Raw genomic sequence first — 24255 nt, 5'->3', positions numbered from 1 at the left:
ATGGACGGAGAGGAGATCGTCGAACACGGACCGCGGATTCGTTCTCGGCCGCAGCCTCCAATCCACCAACATCATCAGGGAAATGATTGGTGAAAGGGTGCAGCTGTTTAATCCGAAGGTGAAAACTTGATTATCCTCTCACCTTCATGTAATAGGATATAGCGCATGTTAATTTAATTTGACTAAAAATAAATAGTCTATTTCTCTCTTCTATTCAACAGAGACTACGGTTGTAATAAAAATGTTTATCACTCCGCACCTTATTATTTATTTACCTTTAATTTATATTTTTTAAAGATTGATGTGCCTTAATCATCGCACAAATTTCTTTTATTAATACATAGTTTATAGTTATAGAAGAATCGCTGATTTGTTTGTTTTTTTTCTTTTTAAACATTTTGATACGACTACTACATGACTACTAGATGGCAACCATGTAGTGTATTCATGAATAGCTACTAGATGGCGCTATCCCTAGCAAAGCAGACGACTATTCGGAAGGAAAAAGTAAAAATTAAAATGGTGAACGTGAAGAACAGAAGTGGTCAAGTAATGCTGCTGTAATCCTTTTAACTGTAAATGTAAGGGTGAATCTATAATCTATCACGACGGTTCGCAAGTAAAAGTCCCCCCGTGTACCATTATTTGCGCATTATTTCCCATTATTTCCTATTTCATATGAATTTGGTTCAAGGTCACAAGGAACATGTAAAAGTGTAGAGGTTGGGTAAGAAAGAAAGTTTTACATCATTATCAAGTTGGTAGAATTCATTCGGTTCAAGGTTACAAGGAACATTTCGTAAAAGTGTAGAGGTTGGGTGAGAAAGAAACGTGTGGCATCATTATCAAGTAGGTAGAATTGCCGCAAAACTGAAGAGTTGAGTTAGGGTGAGAAAAAGTCGTATAAAAGGAGAGAGAAAAAGTGAGAGACCACCAGTCAGCAGAGCATCTCCGACACGGTAATAACTGTTGTGCATTGTTTGTCATCAACAACATTCTTCGTCGTTATACCAGCTCGCAACCATGGGTAAATAGTCTGTTTGTTTTTACTTACAGTCGTGAATCATTCCACATTTTGCCTATTTGTTAATATGCTAGTTAGTTTCGAATATTAATGTTCAAATTTGTTTTCCTTATATTTAATTATGGCATCGTGCTGTTGCCGTGTGTTGTATCGGAATGAAGGGCCATGATTCAGTCGATGGCCGGCCGACGACAGCGCCTTCCGACCCGAATCTCTTCCAGCTGCTGCCAGCCCACCGGTGAATATTTCGATGAGGAGTACGACGTTGGTGGATGAGACGCCTCGCAACGATCGCTAATGTCCCGAAGGTAACATGTTGAATGTTAATTTTGCCATTTAATGTTAATTTGCCAGTCTGAATGTTACGTGAAACTGTAAAAAAGAGTGGTTAAGATGTTGGGTCTGAATTGTGCAGTGGTGTAGAGGTTGATGGGTGAGAAAGAAACGTCATTATCAAGTCGGTAGAATTGCCGTAAGGCTTGAGTTGGAATTTGTGTTAGGGTGAGAAAGTCGTATAAAAGCAGAGTAAAAGCGATAGAAATCAGTCGAGTGACGTGTCTCCGACCCGTCCGAAGCTGGAACGCAATGTGTCATTAACTGAATTCTTCTTATTCGCAATATCGGGTACATATTTGTTTGTTGAGCTTAGAATCAGTTAAACTTTCTTGCTATGATGTGTCACTTGTTACTGTAATTTAATGTTCACACTATTTATTGTCTAGTTATCTATGGCGTCGTGCTGCTTTTGGATGTTGTATCGTTGGTGATTAGGGTGATGGTGATGGTTAGGTCGAACATTGGTGTACCAATGTCCCCTGGGTATGGCGGATAGCAAGTCGCAATGCCCCCGTTTTACTACACAACATCAGCAACAAAATACGCAACGACCAGTTGGTACAACGACGTCCCCAAGTACTACAGCGAAAGGCCGAGTCGCGTTTGCTGCCCCAGTTTACTACACCGAGGAACCCAAGTATTAATCTGCTCCAAACTACTACCAAACAGAGGCTCCTGTTTACTACACCACCAACGCCCCTGAGTATTACTCGAGTAATTACGCTGCCCCCGACTACTACACTGAAGCTCCAAAGTACTACACCATCAGTGCCACATTAAAAGGTAAATATGCTTTTTACGTAGAGTTTGAATCATTATATATTTTTATAATTGTCAATTAATCATTCATAACTGAAATGTTTATTTTTGTTGATCTTAGTTAATGTTTGCGTCGTGTTGCTGTTGGGGTTCTATCGTTGGTAGCGGGTCGACTATTGTATTCTTCCAATCCTTAATCATAGGTAAATATTTGGTTGTTTCGATTGACATTTTTTATATAGTAATTTTCTACTTATAAATCAATATTAATGATCTCGTTATTTATTGTTTAGTAAGCTATGGTGTCGTGCTGCTGGTGGGTGTTGTATCGTTGATGACTGAACCGAACACTGGTGTACCGACATCTCCTGAGGATGGTGGATGCGAAATCGCAACGCCGTCGCCTAACCATGACAACATAGGCAACAACCAGTTACTTCACCAAAGCATCGGAGGACTTCACCAAAACCTGTGCTGTTCCAGCTTGCTGTCTTGAGGCAACGTTACTCCGCTTCCAGCTACTACACCTAGGCTCCATCTTGCTTCACCACCGAGGCATCGGATTATTACACACCTACCCACGCTGCTCAGTCTCCTACATAGAGGATTCCAACACAACACATCCAGGGCACCGGAGTAATACACGACTACGTATGCTGCCCAAGCTGACTACACCAAGGTTCCCAAGTGATCTCTGCTAGCAGCTACTACACCGAGGCACTAAAATTCTACTCTGCCCCCAGCTACACACTCGCAACTGAGCCGGTCAACTATTACGCAGGCAGTACCTACAAACCACTGTTAACGCTTCTCCGACCTATCACACCGAAGTATTACTCTGCCCCGAATTACTACATCAGTAAGGCACTTGAAAGTAAAACCACAACCTACAATGTGAGATCTAAAATTTGTGTTCGATGTTGATGTGATCCAATCTTAATAGTTATTGTCAATTGAAACTGATTGTTGATTTTAAATGCAATAAATTGGTAATGCGGAAAATTGGAGCAAATAAAATTGATAAATCATCTTGCACAACATCTCAACACCTCCAACCATTTAAACATTGGGACATTTTCTGTATATGCTTTTGGATATTACCTATTTTACTTGATTGGAATGATAAGTTACAATCTTAGAGTTCTTTTATCATTGGAAAAATTTCATTTTATAGGTAATTTACGCAAAGCTTTTAATATTACAGTACACAATAAACAAACCATTTGAAAGAAATTTTTTATTATCTCACCTCTACCCACAATTCCATCACGTTTTTAAATCACATACATAAATATATAAAGCATAATCTTATACACATACATACAAATACAAACATACACTTAGGTTAACCCGTTAGCTGCCACGCCATACAACCCGTAGGTTGTTACTCTACGCGCCACGTCTGAAGGATCCATGGCCAAGAAGGGACTTGCCATTGCTGACAAGTCCGTGCTGAAAAGGGGGAACTACTGGTGCATTGCCTAATAGGCGCCTTACGGCAAATTTTAGGCTGGTGCGACTTTCCGACCCCGCGGCATGAAAACCACGAGGCCGAACAGCGCACGCAGCCCGTGCTAAGGAGCTAGGGGAGAACAAAGGCGTGGCAGACAACGGGTTAACTTACACTCACAAACATATTACCAACAACAAATGATGATCCGCGCTGACATTTTGGAGATACCGGCGACGTCTTGGTGTCCACCTTCTCGACGTTTCCTCTGCATTACCTGAATAAAGAGACAACAATTCTTATTTAGACAAGCCAATAAAAGTTACATAATAAAGAGAGAAACAGTAATCAGGTTTTTTAGCTAAAAGATTTAAAGATGCAATTTTTTAAACTTAAATTCAAGCTTACAATATTGAGAACTATACACAGAACAAAGCTCACTTGCTAGTTTGTCGAAAATTTTCCGGAAGTTTACCGGAAGTAGCAATAGCTCCTCAACGGTTGAGCTGTCGTCAAAATAAACCAGATATTCGTGATCCCCATGAAATTTGGGGTCGATTAGAAATGATTTAAACGAAATCCAAAATTTGGCCAAAATCGAGAATTTTCCTGAACTATAGTTCAGGAAAATTCTTGAAGCCGGAAGTACGAAATCGTACAAAAAAATACATGAACTTTACCACAAATTTCACGAGGATCACGAATATGTGGTTTTTTTGTACGTAGAATGAATATTAACTAAACTACTGACTGAAATGAGAAAACCGGAAGTAGAAAAAAAATGCAAATTTCGAAAATCTATCAAGTGAGCTTTGTTGGGGGAATAGTTATCGTCAGTTTTCACTAAAAAATTTCCACACAGTAGCTACCGATAACTGTTTAGAGATTTGCAAAGTAACTAAAACTGACTCGTTTTGACAGCTGAAAATATGGAAAAGCCATCTAGCGTTAGAAAAAGAAAATTCAAAGTTGCACTTCGTTTACGCGCCAGAAGGGCCTAATTTTTGAACTATTACACAGACATGGAGTTTAACGCAAATAGATTGCTAGTAGATAATCTAAAAAAAATAAGTCAATTGTCGGGTACCTGGGCAATGCATAATTCCGTGGTGAATGACTACCAGTCACAGCGGACGGAAGCGACTACTGAAGGGATCCAACTCGTCAGTGAAGCAAGAAAAGTAGTGTAGCAGCATAAGAAGAAATGAAGCTAGATGAGTGGACGTCGCGAGGATAAGGATGGAACAGAACGTTGGTGGAAGTCTTCTATCATGGCCAGCGCACGCTCAAGGATCTCAATGCCAGGACCATACAATCCCATAAAGATACTAGATATAGACATTGGCCGTCGACTTGCGATCTCAAGGAGGTTACAAATAGTTCTGTAAAAAACGAGTTGGAAATTAAAAGGAAGCTTAAACAAAAAACAAGAGTTCTGTGTCTTACTTAAAGATTTTGGATTAAACCAATCCGACTGTACACTAAAGAACGGCTTCTGGCAGGAAAGTATGTCAAAACTGCATCCGCAACAAGACCAAATGTTGACCGGAATGTTGACCAAAAATGAAGATCCACGAACTATGATGTACGGCAATGTCTCTTCTTACTTCTGTCCTCTGGGCAGCAACTTCTCAGTCATTATCGAAACTGAAAAAATAAAGGCTTTAGAAAGTAATTTTAAATAATAAGCTGACTAGTGCTGAGCTTACATTTAACATATTCAACTGAACAACTCCACGGTTAGGTTTTGTAGAAATACGAGAGGCTGGAGCAAGCTCATACATTAATGGGGATCTTCTCGGCTGGGTTGCCTTCTGAACAGAAGTAGAAACAGTCATAACAACATGCTGCTGCAGGTTACAAAGTTGCGAGATTGGGAAAAGATCCTATGTTCATGAGCAAAAGTACCTGTGTTAAACAAAAATCTGAATTATGATATCTTACATAATGCATCATTCTGGTAATGGGAAAATACCTTATCACGGCACACTTGTATTCCACTACATGTTGGCTTCAAACATGAGTTTTAGACTTTTGATGGCAATAGATGGTAAGTGACACAGCTCAAAGTCAACTTGTTGGAATGATTGACAGAATGCATCTAGAATTTGAAGAAATAAATTGTTTTAATATACAGAATAAGGAAACTGGGTCAAGATAAACCTACATAAGGTATCCAGTTCAATTTGGTAAATGAATCACAGAAAAATAGGTATAAATTAGCAATAATTATTTCGCCCATTTTCGCCATGTTTTTATCACGATGCAGACGATGCAAACAGAGCGACCGTAGCGACGTCTAGTAATGAGTTTTTAATCTTGCGTTAGTTGCACACTGCACAGTGACAGGAGACATGACCAATGGCCATACTGTCATTACACATCGTAAGTTCGTAACGTTCATAAATCGTAAGTTACTTCAAAACAAACGGAGATCGGATAATCTTTGAAGATTTAACTGTCTACAGGTAATAGATAATACAACCTTTAGTTAGTGATTCTTACTACATTCTTGTTCTTGACTAAATGTTTTCAGATAATGTCAGCTGAAGTTTTCGTTGGACCTGGCCAACTGGGGTCAATAAAGTAGTCCAATCCAATAATGCAAGCTATGTCCTCTGAAGCTAAATAATTTCTGTTGCAAGGTAGTTTTTTTTGTTTTTTTAATTACTGTGATCTTTAAGGTTTACAATGATTCAGGTTAACTTTTCCCTGTCAATTTGTAAATCTTCAAGATATTTGGTGCCTTCGTCAGATCCAATTCTTTACTGCAATCTATTTTTAGGACACCAGCAAGAAAGTGCTGCAACTCAAGATTTTCTGGTGACTGCCACTTAGTTCTAATTTAGGACAATGATAGATTTGAGGTATTGCTTTCTGTCACTACAATATGGTATGAAAATTATTATATCTTTATATACTCTCCTTTCAGGTTAATCCCTCTCCACTGTTATAGTTGTTCTGAAACCGATGAGAGATTCCTCGAATTGAAGACTGATAATTTGTGTTGATGTTGATAAATTCCAAGTACATAATCTGGGCTCCCTTCTTTTCTGTGGCCCCGTTTCCCTAACTAACCACTAACCAGTAACCAACGCCCGCCGGTGGTCACTCACTCGCTGTGTCAACCAGGAGGAGGGGAGGGCTCTGGTCGAACAGGGACTTGGATCATGGTGTTATGAAAATTTTTAAAGGGGCATGAGTCTAACTTAGAACCCTACTTTGACTAATAGCCCCCTCGCACTCTTCTCTCTTCTTTACTGGACATGTAATGTTCACGGTCGCAGTTAATCAAGGCATTGGTTGATAGAAATGCAGAAAAATATTGCTGTACTTACTGATTTGGAAATTAGTTTGAATGTTACTTTTTAAAACTGGTCGTTTTACCAATTAAAGGTTTTTTAATTTATTTACTGTCATGATTTATTATTTTGTAGGAATTTACTGTTATTTGTATTGTACAGAAATTACAGAGTTTAATGGAATAATTATTTCATAGGCAATTTTAGGCATAGCTCATACATTAACCAACAGTTAGAATACCTATGAAAAGAAGAAATTACGCAAAAACAAGTTGTATTACATGTGCAAGAAGTACTGCAATTATGGGATTGATCTACTTAAGTCACTTGTTTCGTGATGGTTTTTTTTTTGGTAAAGTACTTGCTGCGTAATAACTTTTCACGCGTACTGTGTTGCGTTAATAACTTTTTACTTGCTGCGCATTAACTAAGACTGGGTAAAAAAAAATTGAGAAAGGGGTTCATCGGTTAAATTAAATAAATATTTTTTGTTGTACTAAGGCCATTTCATGTCATTCAGCGCAGGACGTACTGAAAACCAGCAGCAGGGGATTCCCCCGGACTGAAAGTTTGGTACTGATTCGAATTGTCAGAAGAATAAACAGGTTAAACATTCCCAATCAAGCTGTTTAGCAAAAATGAGAAACTGCTACACAACTTGTTACGCTGGTCATACTATTCGTCATTATTAACGCTTTACCGAGATACGTTCGCTGCAAGAAATCTTAGTTTTGTAATTAGAAATGAAAAATATAGAGAATATTTTTTTCTTCTGAGGATAATCGTTTGCAGTCAATTTTCTCTTTAACATTCCTTTACGAGGGACTCTTTTCTTTTACCTAATTGAATCAATCAATGTATGACACCATGTTGCAATTAACTGTTGCTGCTTGATCAACACAAGCTCAGTTTTAATTGCGGCACTGACGCACTGATTTCAAAATAATCCTTATCAATTGACGCGCAGCATATGTGTGTCAATCGAATTGGTCACGTGTAGGGGAATTTTTAATTTCTTTTCGTATCTCATCAATTGAAAAAAAAAGTACCGTAGACCAGTTAAGATACCAATTATGGCGTAATCTTATCTGAATAGTCACGACATAAGACAAACTTTCATTCACCTATATTGCCCTGTATAAATAGGAAATCACTGCCAATGCCAAAACACCACACATTCGGTAATTAATCACGACAATGGCCAAGTCATCCCTGCACGTCAAGACACTCGTCTTCTTCAGCGCTTTCCTATTGAGCGTGACAACAGGCCAACACCCAAATCACTTGCCATCTACGAAAGGCGACACCAATCTCCGTTTAGACTACGTAAACAAAAACTTTTTCTTTTGGTTGCTGTCTAATTATTTCATTGTTGTCTGGCCTGATAGGAAACTTTAAAAGCTGAATTCAATGACCAGTTTGACCGCCTGAGAGAGGAAGTCCAGCAGCTAAAAACCAAACTCCACCAAAAGGAAATGCAGGAAATGTTACCGGTATTAAAGTCGGGCTCGAAAGGTGTAATGCCGAGATCTTGTCACGAGGTTCGTATGGCCGACCCTTCATTGCCCACTGACGTTTACTGGATCGATCCCGACGGACAAGATGTTGGAGACGATCCCATCCAGGTGAACTGCGACATGTCCACAGGTATAATAACTCTATTTAAAAAAGATTTGAATAAATAAAAGTTTGGATTAATACGATTGTATCCTATTGTTAACCGACAGGAATGACAATAATTGGACACGACGCAGAAGCAGCGATTAACGTTAGCCATTGCACGGAACCCGGATGCTATACCAGACCAATCGTGTACGAGGCATCACTCAGACAAACTGCAGCTCTAGCACAAATTTCTGTAGATTGCCGGCAGTCAAGTAAGGTTCATTAAATAAAATGTAATTTTTTTTAAATCCTACAAAATTTAATTTACCTGCAATTTAATTTTCAGTACGAGTGTTACTCGGCCCCACTCCAGTACGATGGAATCCAATATTCCTGGTGGAACGACCGCTACGGTGTAGAGCAATATTTCTGGCACGGTAACGATAACTCCACTCACACGTGCCTGTGCGGAATCGGCAAAACCTGTGTCGATCCTAGTAAAAACTGCAACTGTGACGCCAACGTACCCGTCAATCTAGTCGACGAAGGTCTGTTGACAAAACCAACATTTTATCGAACATCTTTTAGAAAATTTATTTTTTAAAAATTAAAACTAATCAGGTGAAATAACTGCGAAGGGAAGTTTGCCCATCACACGTTTGAATTTCGGACGAACGACCCCTGCAGCGTCAAGCGGTATACACACATTGGGAAAATTGAAATGCAAAGGCCAAAAGTTGGTCGAAGGAATGCCAACCTCTTGCGTCGAGCTGTGGCAGATCGGACATGTCCTCAGCGGTTTATACTTGATCAAGGGCGTGTCTCAAGTGGAAACGGTTTATTGCGACTTTAGCAAAATGTCAACGGACGCAGGTTTGCTCAGACTTTTGCCTTTGGGTTGATTGAAGTAAAATTAGTAAAATGATCGCAATTTTGTTTACGCAGGATACGAAACTTGGATTGGCTACGCTGATGTCAAATCATCTCCTGTTTATTTCTATGTACAGAAAAACGCGAATTACGCAATCGTCAACACGGCCATTCCATTCGAGTTGACCAGAACTAATGTGGGAAATGCCATGAACGCTTCAACAGGAGTTTTTACCACTCCAAGACCGGGAAAATATTTTTTCACTTTTTCAGGAATTAATTATGGAAGTTATGCAGCTGTTGAGCTTCAGTTGAATGGTGTTCAAATAGGAGCTGGATACAGCAATGAGATGCATAATACTTTTTCACACCATGTTACTTTGCAACTTTCCAAAGGCGACCAGATTAGATTGGTCTTGATTGTCGGAACAGTTTACGACGACATTAGATCTTATACTAGCTTTGTAGGTTTGTTAGTAGAGGAAGATGTCTTCGAATAATAATAGCCGAGTTTTGACATTTTTGCGTAGTAAATTTGTAGATGATTAATATGACCTAAAATTTTCATTTCAATTACAGTTCATGCAATTGACGAATAATAAAATGAATTAAACATTTCCCCGTTATTCCTGTTAATTACCTTACTTCCATAGTCTGAAAACATTTTTACACGGCCATTTGCCAGTGGCAGAATCGCAAAGCTAGAAAAATAAAGTCCAAGAGCGTAGATTTTTTCCAAAACGTTAAAGATAACTGTCATACAAACAACTTTTTATTTATAGAATTATTTCATGTTGAAATAAATGCGAAAATAAAACCAAAAAATGTAATGGGCCATTCAACTTCGCAGAACAGCAAGTCAACTTTCAAATTGTCGCTTATCTTTTTTAGCCGAAACGAATTTCCGCCTTCAGATAATCAGATCTTGTATCAAATCTGTTGTGTGGGATGTCAAACCACACAGACATCCTTTTCTCGCATAGGGACTCGATGCATGACAATGAACGACGTGAAAAGATTGATCTCAGTCAAGTCTGAGTCTTGTTGGTCTGAAATCCATTGAACGGACGACATTTTCGGATGCCGTTCGTTTTCGGACGTTGCAATGTTTTTAACGAAACGGGCATTGGCAGCAGCATTGCTGGGACTTTTATTTGCCTTGTTGGAAAATCAAATCGTTCAAACTGATCAAATCCAAATATTTCCGGAAGGGGAAAAGGACCAATACGGGATTGGGCAACACATCATTCAAGCCGGCTCAACCCTACTACTCACTTGCGTCGAAGAATTGCACCTTTCAAAAAATAAAATAAGATGGATCATTCCCCGAATCACCCAAAGAAAAGAAGTAACAACAAAATTGTAGTTATTCATTTGATGTCATATCGACACGTGTGTCTTATTGGAAACCGCTTCATTATTTCACGTGCGTTGTTCACTATACCTTGCAGAGATCGGCCAAACGAGTGAAAATAACAACTTTTAGGAATGAAACGGACCTGATTTCGACGATGACGTTGACAAATGCCACACCCATCGACACGGGATTCTACAACTGTCAAAGGAAAGGGGCGGCAAATCGCTACGTTTACGTTTTCAGTTGGTTATTATCATTAGTTTTCTTCACTCTTCTCGGAAATATGATTGATTGCATCATTTTTGTTTGTAACCAAAGGTCACGAAAAACTTGTTTTTATGGACATACAACATAATAACTTGACCGTCCCCAAAGAAAGGGAATCTATCCGGATTCCTTTGAAAACGACACATCCCAACGTCAGCATTTCAGTTTTTCGACAAACCAATGAATTAGGAGTCGAATTCCAACAGGAATTTGTCAAGATATTTCACAAAATATTTTTAAAAAGAAAAAAATTTCAAGGTGTCGGATGAAAGTTGATGGAAGAAAAGTTCCGAGGTTAAAAATCAACAAACGCAAAAGAATAATCATTTGAATATTGTCTTTTGTTTTTAAAAGATATTCGATTCGTCGTCACTTGACAATACAAGATTTTCATTCGACTCTAAATGGGGACTGGAGTTAAGGAGTCCACAGGTTTTCGACTCGGCATATTATTATTTTGTCGGCCATTTGCCCAGCTGGAATGGGAAAAAACGCGTCAATATTATTAAGTATGACGATGACACTGAAGAATTTCGGAGCTGGTTGTTGCCACTGGATGCAATCAACGAAACCGACATAACGCGCTTGCCTGTAATTGTCCAAGGCAATATACAACTATAATGTTTTCTCTTATGTACTCGGAATAATTTACGATTTGCAAAACTATTTTAGGAATAGAACTGGAAAGAACGGGAGCACCTGCCGACCCAGTGGAAGGATCCGACGTTACATTAATTTGCAGCACTGCCTACGATGCCATGTCTAATCGCCCGATGTGGTTCTATCATGTCAATGATAATTATTCCCTATTCCACTACCCAGAGGAAAGTAACAGCACGAATAACTTGATGAAGTTTTCAGAGAAAGAAGAATCGGAAACTTTGTTCCAGCAACGGAAAAATGGTAGGACACAATAATAGTTTCATCATAGAAAAAAGGAAAATTATCTTTTGTTTGACATTCTACGTGTTACATCACATCAAATGATGTGCAGATATTCAAATAAAGACGGAAAGCAAATTTCATTTCTTCTCCAAAAGTCAATTACATCTGCATAACGTAACCCTAAATACTCCCTACACGAAATTCAAATGCAAAATCAGCAATGAACGATTGTTTAAAGATGAAGACATTTCTTTTGCTGTTAAAGGTAAGGCCGTAAAAGTGTCTGCTCAATAATATACTTCACTGGGTATATATTTCAATCACAAATCCATTCGCATTTCATAGAAATAAACAACGACCCAGAGAATAATATTATTACCCTAGAAAAAGAGGTCGCACAGAATTTGAGTTGCAACCGATTGTCGCAACATGTTCCTGTTCAATGGCTCAAGGTGAAACTTTCCTAATTACTAAAAATTGCCAATTTTATTGATAATCCCTAATTGACATCTAGGACGGCAAACAATACATGGACAACATTTTCGAAAACAAATCTAAATCTGTTTTGACTCTTCAAGGAAACGGTAACGAAAGACTGGAAAGAGGAACCTACGTGTGTCGATGGAATAATAGCAGAGGAGAGGCCAGACAAAGAAACTTCATCGTCCAATCTTCTCTCGAAAGAGGAAATACATTAATCGTAGTAGCTGCATTTTTAATTGGATTATTTGCAATCGGAATGGGAATCGGCATTAAATTTTACTTTGACAAGGTAAGAAATCAATTGACTGAAAATACTAGATATTATTATTCCTTTCACTACAACTCGAATCATTTCAAAGAAAAAACTGGAAGATGTGCTGGAGAAAAAAATGAATGGAGATCTAGACAAAATCGATCCGGATGTTCCAATGGATTATCAATCGGAATTCCTGCCCTACGATAAGAAATGGGAATTTCCAAAGAAGCGGCTCAGACTCGGTTGGTTGTTCACATTTGATGATTAAATTTTAGCGAGCAAAATTTAACCAGGAATTAAATTAAAAGGTGAAGAACTCGGATCAGGTTGTTTCGGTCGAGTTCTCAAAGCCGAGACCGTGGGCATCAAAGACTCGGATGAAACAGTGACAACAGTGGCTGTCAAAATGATCAAACCTAATGCGAAATCTCATGACACACTTGACGCCCTCATCAGAGAATTAAAAATTCTGATTTATTTGGGGCCTCACCTAAATGTCGTTAATTTAATGGGGGCCTGCACCAAAACAATCGCCAATGGTAAAATCGGAGAGAAAGACAAAAATATAAATCGAATATTGACCCATTTTGTTCTTTCAATTGTAGCAGAAGTTCTGGTAATAATCGAGTTCTGTCGATTTGGCAATATAAAATCACATTTGATAAAACATCGAGGTAAATTCATCAATCAGCTGGACGCTTTTGGTATTTTGACACCTGAGAAAGAAATGGAAAAAAAGGCTAAGTAATAAATAGAAATAAAACGGTTAATGATTTCGACTAATAATCATCACATTTTTCAAAATTAACCAGTCAACAAGTTACTTATGATATTACAGTACATCCCATTTGTAATGCAAAGGAATTGGTCAATAAAAACTCGGAATTTCAACGGCAGTTTAACACCCAAGAAATGAATTCGGACGCAAATTTGAATCAAATAATTAAAACGAGCGACTTGATATCCTGGTCATTGCAAGTTGCACGAGGGATGGAATTTCTAGCAAGCAAAAAGGTGAAACGCTTTATACTAAAATTGCTACAACAAAATGTTACTATCTTTCAGTTCCCTCACAGGTTCTGCACGGCGATTTGGCCGCCCGCAATGTTCTTTTGGCCAATCACGGAGTTGTCAAAGTGGCCGATTTCGGAATGGCCAGACAAATGAAGGACTATGATTACGAGAAAAAGGGAGAAGTAAGGAAGAAGAAATAAAACATTCTTGCGATAAATGGACTCCTTTTTGTCTGGCTTGATAATATAGGAGTTATTACCAGTCAAATGGATGGCCATCGAATCCCTGATGGATAAAATCTTTTCCAGCCAATCAGATGTCTGGTCCTACGGAATTCTCTTGTGGGAAATATTTTCCCTCGGCCAAGACCCATATCCAGGTGAGAAAATGAATAAACTGACTATGCCTTTGTCCAATTCAACTGATTCTATTTCTGACTATTTTTCAGGAATGGAGAATGGCTGGGCACTCGTAAAAGAAATTCAAAATGGATACCGAATGAAAAAACCGGAATATTCGCCCATTTTTTTCGATCAAATAATGAAAAACTGTTGGCAAAAAAAGCCAAAAGAAAGACCAACTTTCCTCCAACTGGTTGATATGATAGAAACGTACATCAAATTTAATTTCAGTTTAGATTATTTAGACTGAGAATTCCCAGAATACAGAGAAAAAGAACGTTTAACCAAGATATCATTTGGGAAAAATGAGCGTGTGTCTATTTCATCCAATCGTTTTTCCCAATACATCGTTAAATTAATGTTACGTTATTGGCCAAAACAAATTAGAAGGAAACCACAACAGTATACTGTTGTGGTTTCTTTTAATTTCCTAATAATAGCCTATAGGCTATATAAGGGAAATTTGAAGAGGTTCAAATTATAAGGCTCTATTTCACGCTAAAAGATTTCAATAAAGCTCGATCCAACATTCCAACATAAACAAGCAATAAGATTTCAATCCAAAAATTTAAAAAATAAAGTGGGAATTAATTTAGATGTGAAAAAGACTAAGTTGTGATTCCCATGAAATTGTTTTCAAATTTTCGCTTATCCTAATCAAATTTCCCTTTTCTGATAATAAATCCTTTGCAAGGTTGCCAACCACAAACATCCGCACTCAGCTATTGTCACCAGAAATAAAAAGGAAGCACGAAGCAGCGAGAGTTTATCAGTTAAAACTATCGGATAAAAATAGCAAAATGAAAAAAAAAAGAGCGAGTAAAATTTGTGTAAAGCAGAAAATGTTAGTGCGTAGCAGACAAGAGCGCATACAACAAGTTGGGCTATTCTTTGCGCATTGAAAATTCGAATTTAAAAAATATATATAGTCGAGTGTCGAACTTTTTCGTTTTACGTTTGTGTAGTGGGGGCATGGGGGCATTTTCAAGCTGAAAATGTTTTCAAAAAAACAGATAATCGCGCTGCTGGGACTTTTATTTTACGTATTGGCCACTCAAGTTATTCAAACCGATCAAGTCCAAATGTTCCCAAAAATACAAAAGGAAGATCTGGTGATTGAAGCCGGCTCAACCCTAACACTTGAATGCGTCGAAAAGTTAAATCGATCAGATGATCAAATAAAATGGACAGTTCCCAGACACGTCACATTCAAGGAGGTAACAAACAAAATATGTATAGTAAATCTATGACATAACATCGCCGTAACTACACTAAAATTGCTGTTCACATTTGAAATGTGTTTGATTGCTAATACCTTTATAGCGATGGATAAAACGCTTTAACGAAACAACTTTCACGAATGAAACGCACCTGATCTCGACGATGACTTTAAAAAACGCCACAGTCTATGACACGGGTTTCTACAAATGTGAAGGGAAAGGGATAGAAAATCGATACGTTTATGTTTCCAGTTCGTAATAGTTTTCTTTGATTCTTTGAACGTCATATATCTTTACTAAAAGATTCAATTGATCGTTCGCACTCAGGTCACGAAAAGTTGGTTTTTAGGGAGGACGATAACGATCACTTTTATGGCGGGAAACCAGGAGAGCCCATTATTTTCCCTTGTAAAGTGACTCATCCCAACGTCAGCCTCTCACTTTTTCGGCAAACGAGAGAAACAACAGTCCAATTTCAAAATGAATACTTTAAGGTATTTCGCACTGATTCGACACCAGAAAATGCCTTTGGCAGATGTCAGATGAGGGTAAAAAACATTCGTTTCATTTACTTTTTAAAGGTTTGGGATTCCTCGTCGTCGTTTGAAAATTCGAGATGGTCCTTCGACCCTAAAAAAGGATTGACATTGAAGGACCCCACAATTTTCGACTCGACCTATTATTTTTGTGTTGGACATTTGCCTCTTGTCAACGGAAAACGAGTCAGCATCAAACATTTTAGTCGAAAATCTGGCGAATTTCGGAGATGGCTCTTCTCGACGAATCAAACAGACGCCACCGATGTTTTACGCGCTGCATTAGTTGTAGAAGGCAACAGATTAATTATTCGATTTTCCTCTCAACTCGAAATAATTGACGATTGCAAAACCAGGAATGGAACTGGAACGAATAGGAGCCCCTGACGACCCAGTGGAAGGATCTAACGTTACATTGATTTGTACTACTTCTAACAAAGATGGACAGGAAAAAAACAGGCCGAAATGGTTCTATCACGACAATAACAATTTTTATCGTCCAGTCATATTACTCCCCAAGAAAAAGAGGATGGAAAAATTTAATGCTAGGTTCCCAGCAAACGGTGAAAAGAATTCACAGCCAACTAATAATCAAGGTCCATTTACCAAGTAAGGAATGGGTAATGGCTGGGCACTTAAGAGAGAAATTCCAAATGGTTATCGAATGACACCACCAGAATATTCACCCAATTTTTTCGGGAAAATAATGGAAAACTGTTGGAAAGCGGAACGGAAAGAGAGGCCAACCTTCTCCAAATTGGCCGAAATGATGGAAAATTACATCAAGTCAAATAACAGCTTCGATTATTTGAACTGACCGGAAAAGAAACTGAAATAGTCAAATACTAGAGGTATTCCACTCCCGTCTGAAATTTTTAAGAATTGTTACGTTATTGAACGACGAACAAAGTAGTGGCAAATCTATTTACAGCAACGAGATTGAAATATTTGGAATATTCGGTTCTTCCTTATACTTTTGACTCGTTACTAAAGTTAAATCCAAGTAAACCTTTGAAATCCACCCTCCCACACCCTCCGAATTTCCCTTATCGCTTATGCTTCATTTTAATCACAAAAACTGTCGAAAAATTGGAATAAAATATTAGCCTAATACATGAAAGTATACTATGCTTGCAAATTTAAATCGTGTGCTGACGAAGTGATCGTTTCTCGGCCAAGTATTGCTCGAAGGATTTCCTCGTTCTACACGGAATCGTTCCCACAAAAAAACGAAGGGGATAGATCGCCACAAAAATAGTCAATACGCCTGCCATTCGACTCCCAACTATCGCCGAAGATTCAAACAGGCAGGTATCAAAATACAAGATTAAAACAGAGTATTTTTTAAACCTGGACATTGAATAGTGATCAGAAATCTAACTTTATATAATAATCAAAGAGGCTTGAGATTTCACTCTGTAGACCACACACCCAACCCCCATATTTACACATTAATAAGTTGAATCCTATCTCAGTAACCAGACGACTTCAAACTATCACATGTCTCATTCCATCACAATACTTGAAATATTTTAACTTTTTTCCTACCTGTTGTGCTCCAACGTGTTGACATCTGTTGTCAGAAGGGGGGGAAATTGGTTAGGGATTTCATCCGTCCCAGTCACCAAGATCTGGTGAACTGAACTGGTGAAACCTGTTAACAAAAAGTAGAAAGCAAGGCTCCATTACAATAGTTATCATTATTAAATTTTTAGTTAGGTTACAAAAATATCAATATGAAACTTATCAAATACTTTCCGTTTCATTGATCGCAGAGAGAAGTTTGCAAATATTTTATGACACTGAAATTGAAAGATCACAAACGTACAATAAGTAATCCTTACAACAGATAAAACTTGGATGCACTTTATTTTACCGGTTGGACAGTTGAGAAGACGTACGAGCATGTACTCTTCCCTGCTTTGCTCTTCAACTGGCTTCTAATAATCTAGTCAATTTCAACAGGAAAGCAGGTGATTACCGTCTACCGACAAGAGAGTCAACACGAAATAAATCAAAGTAATTGAAACACTAAAATTATAGTCACGGAAGATGACAGGAACATAAAGTCCGACACAATTCAATCAGCAGAACTCGACCACACTCCATCTCCATGGCGACTGACAAACATTTGTTAAGAAAAGGAGGACTGGTAAGCAAATGGTCGGCCATCATGGATTTTTTTGCGCCCATTCCTTCTTTGTTCTTTTAGAAAAATTTCGTTTTAACAAAATTGAAAATTGCCAAGCGATTGGCGATTGGGTCTTTCGGCTTGCAAAAACGAGAAAAAAAGATGAGATAAATGTCTTACATATTAAAAATTACTGATAAATATTAATTAATCGTGGATCGTCTAAGATTTTCGTGGATAAACTTTTACCGTTTTGCGGTGCAATGTAATCGACTGTCGTGTTGCTTCCATTGGATACGGCGACAATTGGGTGACAGGGCCCTCTTGTGGTTAAAATCGTCGCTGGTGAAATGCGAGTTGTTCACATGAGGGTAAAAAACCAAGTCATGCAAGAAATAAAATGTAGAAAATGGCATACAACGCAAATCTCAAATTAGGTCAATGAAATCGTACCAGTCACGAGCATATGAAACGCTAAATCGCCGTGACGTACGATTTAGCGTCCACCTAGTATAATCAAGCAATCATAGCAAGTCCTGTTAACACTGCGCCATGTGTCCACGGACACAACAGTCGACGTCGACCCACTGGATTGAAATCATCATGTGCTCACATTTCCTTACTTCCTTTACAACGAATCATTATACAGCTGTTAGCCCTCAACTGTCAAGAAATATTGAAAATTCTTAAAATGAAATAAAATCACACTTACTCGCTTCTTGTCTCCGTTTTAAATCGTGACGATTGGCTCGAACGGCGGACCGTCCATCCGCACTGGGAAAGTTCGGAAGATGACTTGCCACCAGCCCTCATTACACTGGATCACAGATAAGGCAGGAGTGGAATCTTCCCTTGGCTTCCATTGGACTGTCATCCAACTATAAAATTATTAAAACAAAAACAAATTTAGGGTAAAGTACCTAATTCGGGACAGGCCCGAAAATTTCTTATTTGGGACGAAATAACATTTTTCAGTTTAAAACAAAAACTAACCCGAGTTTCGATAAGAAAAGTTGCTGAAATTAAAGAAAATGAACGGATCTACGTTTATATACAACTATGTCAATGTAGCTGTACAAATTTTAAAGATATGACAAAAAATATATTGGGAAAAAGGACTTAGAAAAAAGCTAGATTTGGGACGTTTGCAATCTTGCAATATTAAGATATTTAGGGGTTATTTTGAGCTGAATTTAGTCTTAAAATAAAGAGCTCGACAGAATCTTTAGATTCAATGCATAGAAATGCAAGAAAAATAAAGAAATTTCCATCAAATCGAACTTGAAGCTTGCTGGCGATAAATCCCATAACACAAAATCGGGACACCCAAGTACACAAAATCGGGACAGTATAATGTACGCAAGATGGCACTAGTTGAACTGTCAAAATCAGGGTTTTACTATCTAACTTCTAAGTTCCGTCCTGGACGACACTTATTGTGAGGTCGAATATTGATGATGAAAGTTTTTTTCATTACGTCTTTTATGATTTTGTATAAGAGTCTTGCCCCTAATTGTTAATTCTATATAATTTTGTTAAGACACTTCCCAAAAAATTCTTGTGGCACAGTGGGTTGAGTGACTCTACTAAGAATCGCATTTATAAACTCTCAGTCGTGGGTTCAAATTCAAGGCATTTTTGATATTATTTCGGAAATCGCCTCAGGGCTGTCCCGAATTTATAGCACAGTAAGGATACCCGTAAAATTAATTCTGCGTGTTCTATCCTACGATTTGCATCATACATTGAAGAGATCGCCCTATTCTTGTATGTTCCCATGGCTCAGTGGATAAAGTGGCTGCCTGGGAATCGGATTATCTTTCTTGGTCGTTGGTTCGAATCTCGGGTAAGGCATTTTTTGAGATATTTCGAATATCGCCTCAGGGCTGTCCCGAATTTATAGCACAGTAAGGATACCCGTAAAATAAATTTGACGGCCATTTCCCTTTGGTTTTCATCATCTGTCGAAGAGTTCATCACATATTGACGTATGCCGATGGCACAGTGGGTTCAGTCGTTGGATGGGAACCACGTTATGCTTTTAATTATTGGTTCAAATCCCAGGAAAGGTATTTTTAAAATTATTTCGAAAAACGCCTTAGGGCTGTCCCGAATTTATAGCACAGTAAGGATACCCGTAAAATTAATTCGACGGCCACTTCTCATTGGGTTTTATCTTACATAGAAGAGTTCGAACAATATCGATAAGTTGTATTGGCACAATGGTTTAGTGGCTGGTTCTAACGCAAGCTTTAGTAATCGATTATGGGTTCGAATCCTGTTACCAGCATTTTTTGAATTATTTCGGATATCGCCCAAGGGGTGTCCCGAATTTATAACACAGGGGTTAGCTAAAAGCCATAGCCATAGCCAGTAGTGTACCCGTATGTAAAAATAATTCGACAGGCAACATAATCTCCCCGATGTAGAAGACTTTCGTTGTTCTCATGGCTCAACGGGTTAATTGCTGACATAGATGACATTTTCATTGAATGTCGTTTTCAGCCCCGTGTTCAAATTCAGAAGATAATTTCGATAGACTTCAGATTGAAATATTTTTTAAAAATAACCAAAGTAAGATTCGAACACAGAACCAAACCAAAAATTTCGTAAGAGACAGGCACTAAACCACTGTGTCAATACAACCGACTTTCGTCGGTTCGAACTCTTTTATGTTAGATAAAAACCAATGAGAAGTGGCCGTCGAATTAATTTTACGGGTATCCTTACTGTGCTATAAATTCGGGACAGCCCTAAGGCGTTTTTCGAAATAATTTTAAAAATACCTTTCCTGGGATTTGAACCAATAATCAAAAGTATAACGTGGTTCCCAGCCAACGACTGAACCCACTGTGCCATCGGAATACGACAATATGTGATGAACTCTTCAACAGATGATGAAAACCAAAGGGAAATGACCGTCAAATTTATTTTACGGGTATCCTTACTGTGCTATAAATTCGGGACAGCCCTAAGGCGTTTTTCGAAATAATTTTAAAAATACCTTTCCTGGGATTTGAACCAATAATCAAAAGTATAACGTGGTTCCCAGCCAACGACTGAACCCACTGTGCCATCGGAATACGACAATATGTGATGAACTCTTCAACAGATGATGAAAACCAAAGGGAAATGACCGTCAAATTTATTTTACGGGTATCCTTACTGTGCTATAAATTCGGGACAGCCCTGAGGCGATATTCGAAATATTTTTAAAAATGCCTTTCCTGGGATTTGAAACATGAACAAAAAACGGTAACGGTTTCGTTATCCGTCACTCAATCCAACGTGCCATGAAACACTGTCGAAAATGATCTCTTGTGTAATACCGTTGACAATAGTCGTGCAATTCGGAATAAGAGGGATGCTGACAGTCAAATATGTTGATTAACGTTTATTCATATAAAGACACTTTTAGATGTGAAGGGAGTCGAACCCTAACCTGTTGTACGTGAGATTGATAGGTCAACATGCTATCCGTAAGACCAATCGTGTGTTTTGATTTCTGTTTTCATTACTGTCAAAAAGTGGTTGTTGCTACACAACCAACGGTAGATGGCGCTGGCGACTGTCCCGCATTTGGTTTCTTTGTCCCATACTTTTTATCGGTGTCCCGACTTAGGAAGGTGTTCGGCCTATACTAAAGCATGCGAAACGGCAATAGCCAAAAAGTGTCCCGAATTAGGAACAATACCCTAGTTCTTACTTGCCAATTATTAAAAATATTTCACAACGCTGAAACTGACATCTCAATCAATGAAAAAGGAACACCTTATACTTTTAGAAAATTTAACTGAAATATAACTAATGCCATCATTTGATAGGCCACTAATGACTAATGAATTCATTCATCACAATTCACTGAAACAATACAACCACACCAACAAATTCGACCACACTCCATCTTCATTGCTACTGAAGGAACCGTTAGAAGTTGATCAACATCATGGCCCTGATCAACATAATCCCTTTTATTGTTCTGAAGTTTTTCTGCATTTGAGGAAACGTACAGCCGGCACATGCAGCGAGATACGACATTTTTGGAAAATTTACAGCAGTTTCAGGCCACATGATCCCTGATCCGACGGAATTGCCTAGTATAATTTGTTACCTGTAAATTCACTACGAAAACATACACATTTATTGGCCTATTACATTTACTGACCATTTTTAAGACGAAAAATGTCAGGTACTGTAAAAGAGTACGTACCTGAATACCTCGCACTTTGCAGTTGCAACTTGCAAGCAGAGTGCAGACGAAGTTAACTGCCATAACAAGCGGTGTTGCCCTATTATCAAATACTGTAGAGTTTATTTAGACAATTAGACTAGTTCTGGTTTACATGAACGTGTGAATAAACACACAAATTTGTTTCCACTTTCTTAAATTGAACACAAAAATGTAAAAACCATCTTGAAACTGTTTTCCTTTCAACAATTTTAAAAGTTTAAACGCCAAAGTATTACAGAATGATATTGCGAACTAACATTGAGATTGCATTTTTTACGCCACATTATAGCTATATTCGTACATCAAACTTGAGGTCCGCTCCAGGTACTCCTTTTCAATCAGTGTCGCAATGCACGTTTTTATCAAGCTAATAGAAGGAGCGAATCGGGTTTAGATCTGGCTCAACACCTCCTGAATTAAGTCGATGTGGCGAAGAATCTTCCTAGATTTAATTAATTAAAATTTAAAAAAAATGTAAAAACGCTGGCAAGTAGTTCTGAAGACTTACAAGGTTGTTTAATAATTAGGGTTAATAATTAGGGCGATGGGTGGCGACTGCAGCACAGGCCTCATCTAGAGCACTGCTAAATAGCTGATCATTACTGAAAACAGTATCGGTGATCTCTTTGCACTCGGAGTGGAACCTAAGCATGCCCGCCTCTACAAACTGGGCAGACATGTTGTCTCCTGACAGGTTAGCCACTGTTCGCAATCCTTCTTGTTTGATGTGTTCCTTGAAGTGCGAGACTAGAACAGTCAAACTTCCCGGAATCGACTAAACAAATTTTCTAAAAAATTAAAATTTATGCTACAAGGCATTAAGATTAGCTCTCACCTTCAATAGCTATCGCTTATCGTTAACTTTGAGCAATTTCGAAATGCATTTGATTTGATTTGATACGGTAGGTGCTATTGGCCATGGCGTTTCGAAATGCAAAATTCCAGTTTTCACAATGTCGTAATAGTTGCACAAACTTACCCCCAAGCGGCCATATTACACACTATAACGATCGGCGCGAATTGACTAGAGACTAGACGAATGTTGAATCGAAATGATAATCAAATAAAATGGTATAACTTTGCCTTGAATAAAACAACTGATTAACATTCGAATAATTCAAACGCAATCATTACAAAAAAAATCAAGTTAATTGGTTGACACAATTTCGAGATACAGTTGGAATTGTAGGAGAATGTCGACTTGCAAACAAAGATTTGCCCTTCTTTTCACATATAAGGGATCGCCACTGCATATGATGCCATCGTACACCATCTGTATGCTTCTACGCCTTCTAGATAAAATTACTGAGATTAAAATCTGCAAGAAAAATGGAATCTCGTGCGAATGATGATATGGTGCCGAGAATGATGACTTATGCGGACTGCGAGGAATTTTTTGGATCGGTAACCAGAGGCTCCAGGGAGGATTTGATTCGAACTCTCAACATCCACGGAAAGGCAGTGACTACCGAATTGTCAAATTCGTACAATGAACAAGGACAGACCCCTCTTCTGGTGGCCATCCAGGGAGGAAATTTGGACATGGTCAAATTCTTGGTCGGCAAACTGGACGTTCCCATCGGGCAAATTGGACGGATGATTTTGAATGGTGTCACATACCTGGACGTTCCAGCGCTGTACGCGGCTATCGTTTGCGGAGAATTAGACATTTCCATTTATCTCCTTTCCATTGAAGTGCGAGCCGGTCAGCAAACCACCCAAATGATCATCGAGTCTATCGTCTCCAGTCCCAACGGCCGACAGGAGAAGATCAACATTCTGGAACTGATGGGCGCAGTCAATTTTTACTTTTACGAAACGCATCCAGCCCCGCAAAACGGCCTCATGTACTGGAGGGCAGCCCTGCATCTTCGCCAATCGACGGTCCATGATGAAGCGGATGTTATGCCAAACGAGTTTGCAGTCACGATAGAACAACTGGAGCATCTGTCTAGGCTCGAGCTCTTCACCCAAGCAGTTTTGGTCAGCCAGCGAGTCCTGGACAAGGTCCATCCTGGTCCACACATATTCAACCTCGCCTTCTTGTGCCATTGGGCATCTATTTGTTCCTTCCGCCAAGGGCAGAGCGGCCGCGCCATACACATGTTGATGTACGTCCTACAGCAAT

At 38.6% G+C, this 24255-nt stretch overlaps 3 protein-coding genes and 7 long non-coding RNA genes across 13 annotated transcripts in view; 6 read left to right on the top strand and 4 right to left on the bottom strand.

Annotated features, from left to right (window-relative positions):
- The window catches only part of LOC124347052, a 67408-nt gene extending 57445 nt beyond the window's left edge, over window positions 1–9963 (top strand). The window contains exons 1-6 of one of the 2 annotated variants that reach the window (XM_046798427.1): window positions 8043–8197; window positions 8260–8518; window positions 8599–8753; window positions 8823–9024; window positions 9098–9349; window positions 9422–9963. In XM_046798427.1, the coding sequence (XP_046654383.1) occupies window positions 8069–8197; window positions 8260–8518; window positions 8599–8753; window positions 8823–9024; window positions 9098–9349; window positions 9422–9846 (1422 nt within the window). In that variant the 5' untranslated portion in view covers window positions 8043–8068 and the 3' untranslated portion in view covers window positions 9847–9963. Of the gene's footprint in view, window positions 1–8042; window positions 8198–8259; window positions 8519–8598; window positions 8754–8822; window positions 9025–9097; window positions 9350–9421 lie in introns of those variants that run through there. The other variant, XM_046798428.1, reaches the window with a different exon arrangement.
- The window catches only part of LOC124350689, a 67497-nt gene extending 45350 nt beyond the window's left edge, over window positions 1–22147 (bottom strand). Inside the window, exons 1-4 of the long non-coding RNA XR_006921094.1 lie at window positions 22107–22147; window positions 22008–22018; window positions 18609–18774; window positions 12445–12450 (exon numbers count right to left, since the gene is read on the bottom strand). This is a non-coding gene — a long non-coding RNA (uncharacterized LOC124350689). The remainder of the gene's footprint in view (window positions 1–12444; window positions 12451–18608; window positions 18775–22007; window positions 22019–22106) is intronic.
- On the top strand, window positions 432–2129 carry LOC124350732. Its single transcript, XR_006921102.1, has 3 exons — window positions 432–1027; window positions 1186–1332; window positions 1747–2129. It is a non-coding gene; the product is annotated as an uncharacterized LOC124350732 (long non-coding RNA).
- On the top strand, window positions 2236–3339 carry LOC124350685. The gene is made up of 2 exons (XR_006921087.1): window positions 2236–2322; window positions 2413–3339. It is a non-coding gene; the product is annotated as an uncharacterized LOC124350685 (long non-coding RNA).
- Window positions 3755–5589, bottom strand: LOC124350836. Its single transcript, XR_006921138.1, has 5 exons — window positions 5545–5589; window positions 5279–5477; window positions 5016–5216; window positions 4657–4951; window positions 3755–3846 (listed from the first exon to the last, which is right to left on the bottom strand). It is a non-coding gene; the product is annotated as an uncharacterized LOC124350836 (long non-coding RNA).
- Window positions 5927–6972, top strand: LOC124350874. Of its 2 annotated transcripts, none has more exons than XR_006921237.1 (4): window positions 5927–6037; window positions 6106–6214; window positions 6355–6436; window positions 6502–6972. It is a non-coding gene; the product is annotated as an uncharacterized LOC124350874 (long non-coding RNA). The 2 variants fall into 2 exon arrangements; XR_006921230.1 differs by having other exon boundaries at window positions 6270–6436.
- LOC124347518 lies at window positions 10442–12348 on the top strand. Its single transcript, XM_046798458.1, has 7 exons — window positions 10442–10694; window positions 10798–10945; window positions 11022–11188; window positions 11325–11574; window positions 11643–11873; window positions 11965–12120; window positions 12201–12348. Exons 1-7 carry the CDS (start codon window positions 10452–10454, stop codon window positions 12320–12322), a joined length of 1317 nt encoding a protein of 438 aa, XP_046654414.1. The 5' UTR covers window positions 10442–10451; the 3' UTR covers window positions 12323–12348.
- LOC124350641 lies at window positions 13228–18363 on the bottom strand. 2 transcript variants are annotated; one of them, XR_006921080.1, is made up of 6 exons: window positions 18146–18363; window positions 17813–18036; window positions 17642–17749; window positions 17520–17567; window positions 17314–17419; window positions 13228–13310 (listed from the first exon to the last, which is right to left on the bottom strand). It is a non-coding gene; the product is annotated as an uncharacterized LOC124350641 (long non-coding RNA). The 2 variants fall into 2 exon arrangements; XR_006921079.1 differs by having other exon boundaries at window positions 17642–17713.
- Window positions 14872–17303, top strand: LOC124348336. Its single transcript, XM_046798520.1, has 5 exons — window positions 14872–15226; window positions 15333–15480; window positions 15557–15723; window positions 15811–16060; window positions 16122–17303. Exons 1-5 carry the CDS (start codon window positions 15005–15007, stop codon window positions 16376–16378), a joined length of 1044 nt encoding a protein of 347 aa, XP_046654476.1. The 5' UTR covers window positions 14872–15004; the 3' UTR covers window positions 16379–17303.
- Window positions 22148–22455: 308 nt separating the features above from the next.
- On the bottom strand, window positions 22456–23155 carry LOC124350667. Its single transcript, XR_006921084.1, has 3 exons — window positions 22963–23155; window positions 22636–22902; window positions 22456–22569 (listed from the first exon to the last, which is right to left on the bottom strand). It is a non-coding gene; the product is annotated as an uncharacterized LOC124350667 (long non-coding RNA).
- Window positions 23156–24255: the final 1100 nt, after the last annotated feature.

The sequence above is a fragment of the Daphnia pulicaria genome, chromosome 1, assembly GCF_021234035.1.
Source record: "Daphnia pulicaria isolate SC F1-1A chromosome 1, SC_F0-13Bv2, whole genome shotgun sequence".
NCBI lineage: Eukaryota > Metazoa > Arthropoda > Branchiopoda > Diplostraca > Daphniidae > Daphnia > Daphnia pulicaria.
Note: the sequence above shows the minus strand (reverse complement) of the source record. Positions and strands in the feature narration are given on the sequence as shown.

What these genes read in the sequence shown, in the direction of transcription:
- LOC124347518 (XM_046798458.1), top strand. Translation starts at nt 10,452, where the DNA reads ATGTTTTTAACGAAACGGGCATTGGCAGCAGCATTGCTGGGACTTTTA. An exon ending in TCGCTACGTTTACGTTTTCA is followed by an intron (nt 10,946 to 11,021) that starts GTTGGTTATTAT and finishes TTGTAACCAAAG; the next exon opens with GTCACGAAAAACTTGTTTTT. An exon ending in CATTTCTTTTGCTGTTAAAG is followed by an intron (nt 12,121 to 12,200) that starts GTAAGGCCGTAA and finishes CGCATTTCATAG; the next exon opens with AAATAAACAACGACCCAGAG.
- LOC124348336 (XM_046798520.1), top strand. Translation starts at nt 15,005, where the DNA reads ATGTTTTCAAAAAAACAGATAATCGCGCTGCTGGGACTTTTATTTTAC. An exon ending in GACACGTCACATTCAAGGAG is followed by an intron (nt 15,227 to 15,332) that starts GTAACAAACAAA and finishes ATACCTTTATAG; the next exon opens with CGATGGATAAAACGCTTTAA. An exon ending in CGCTGCATTAGTTGTAGAAG is followed by an intron (nt 16,061 to 16,121) that starts GCAACAGATTAA and finishes TTGCAAAACCAG; the next exon opens with GAATGGAACTGGAACGAATA.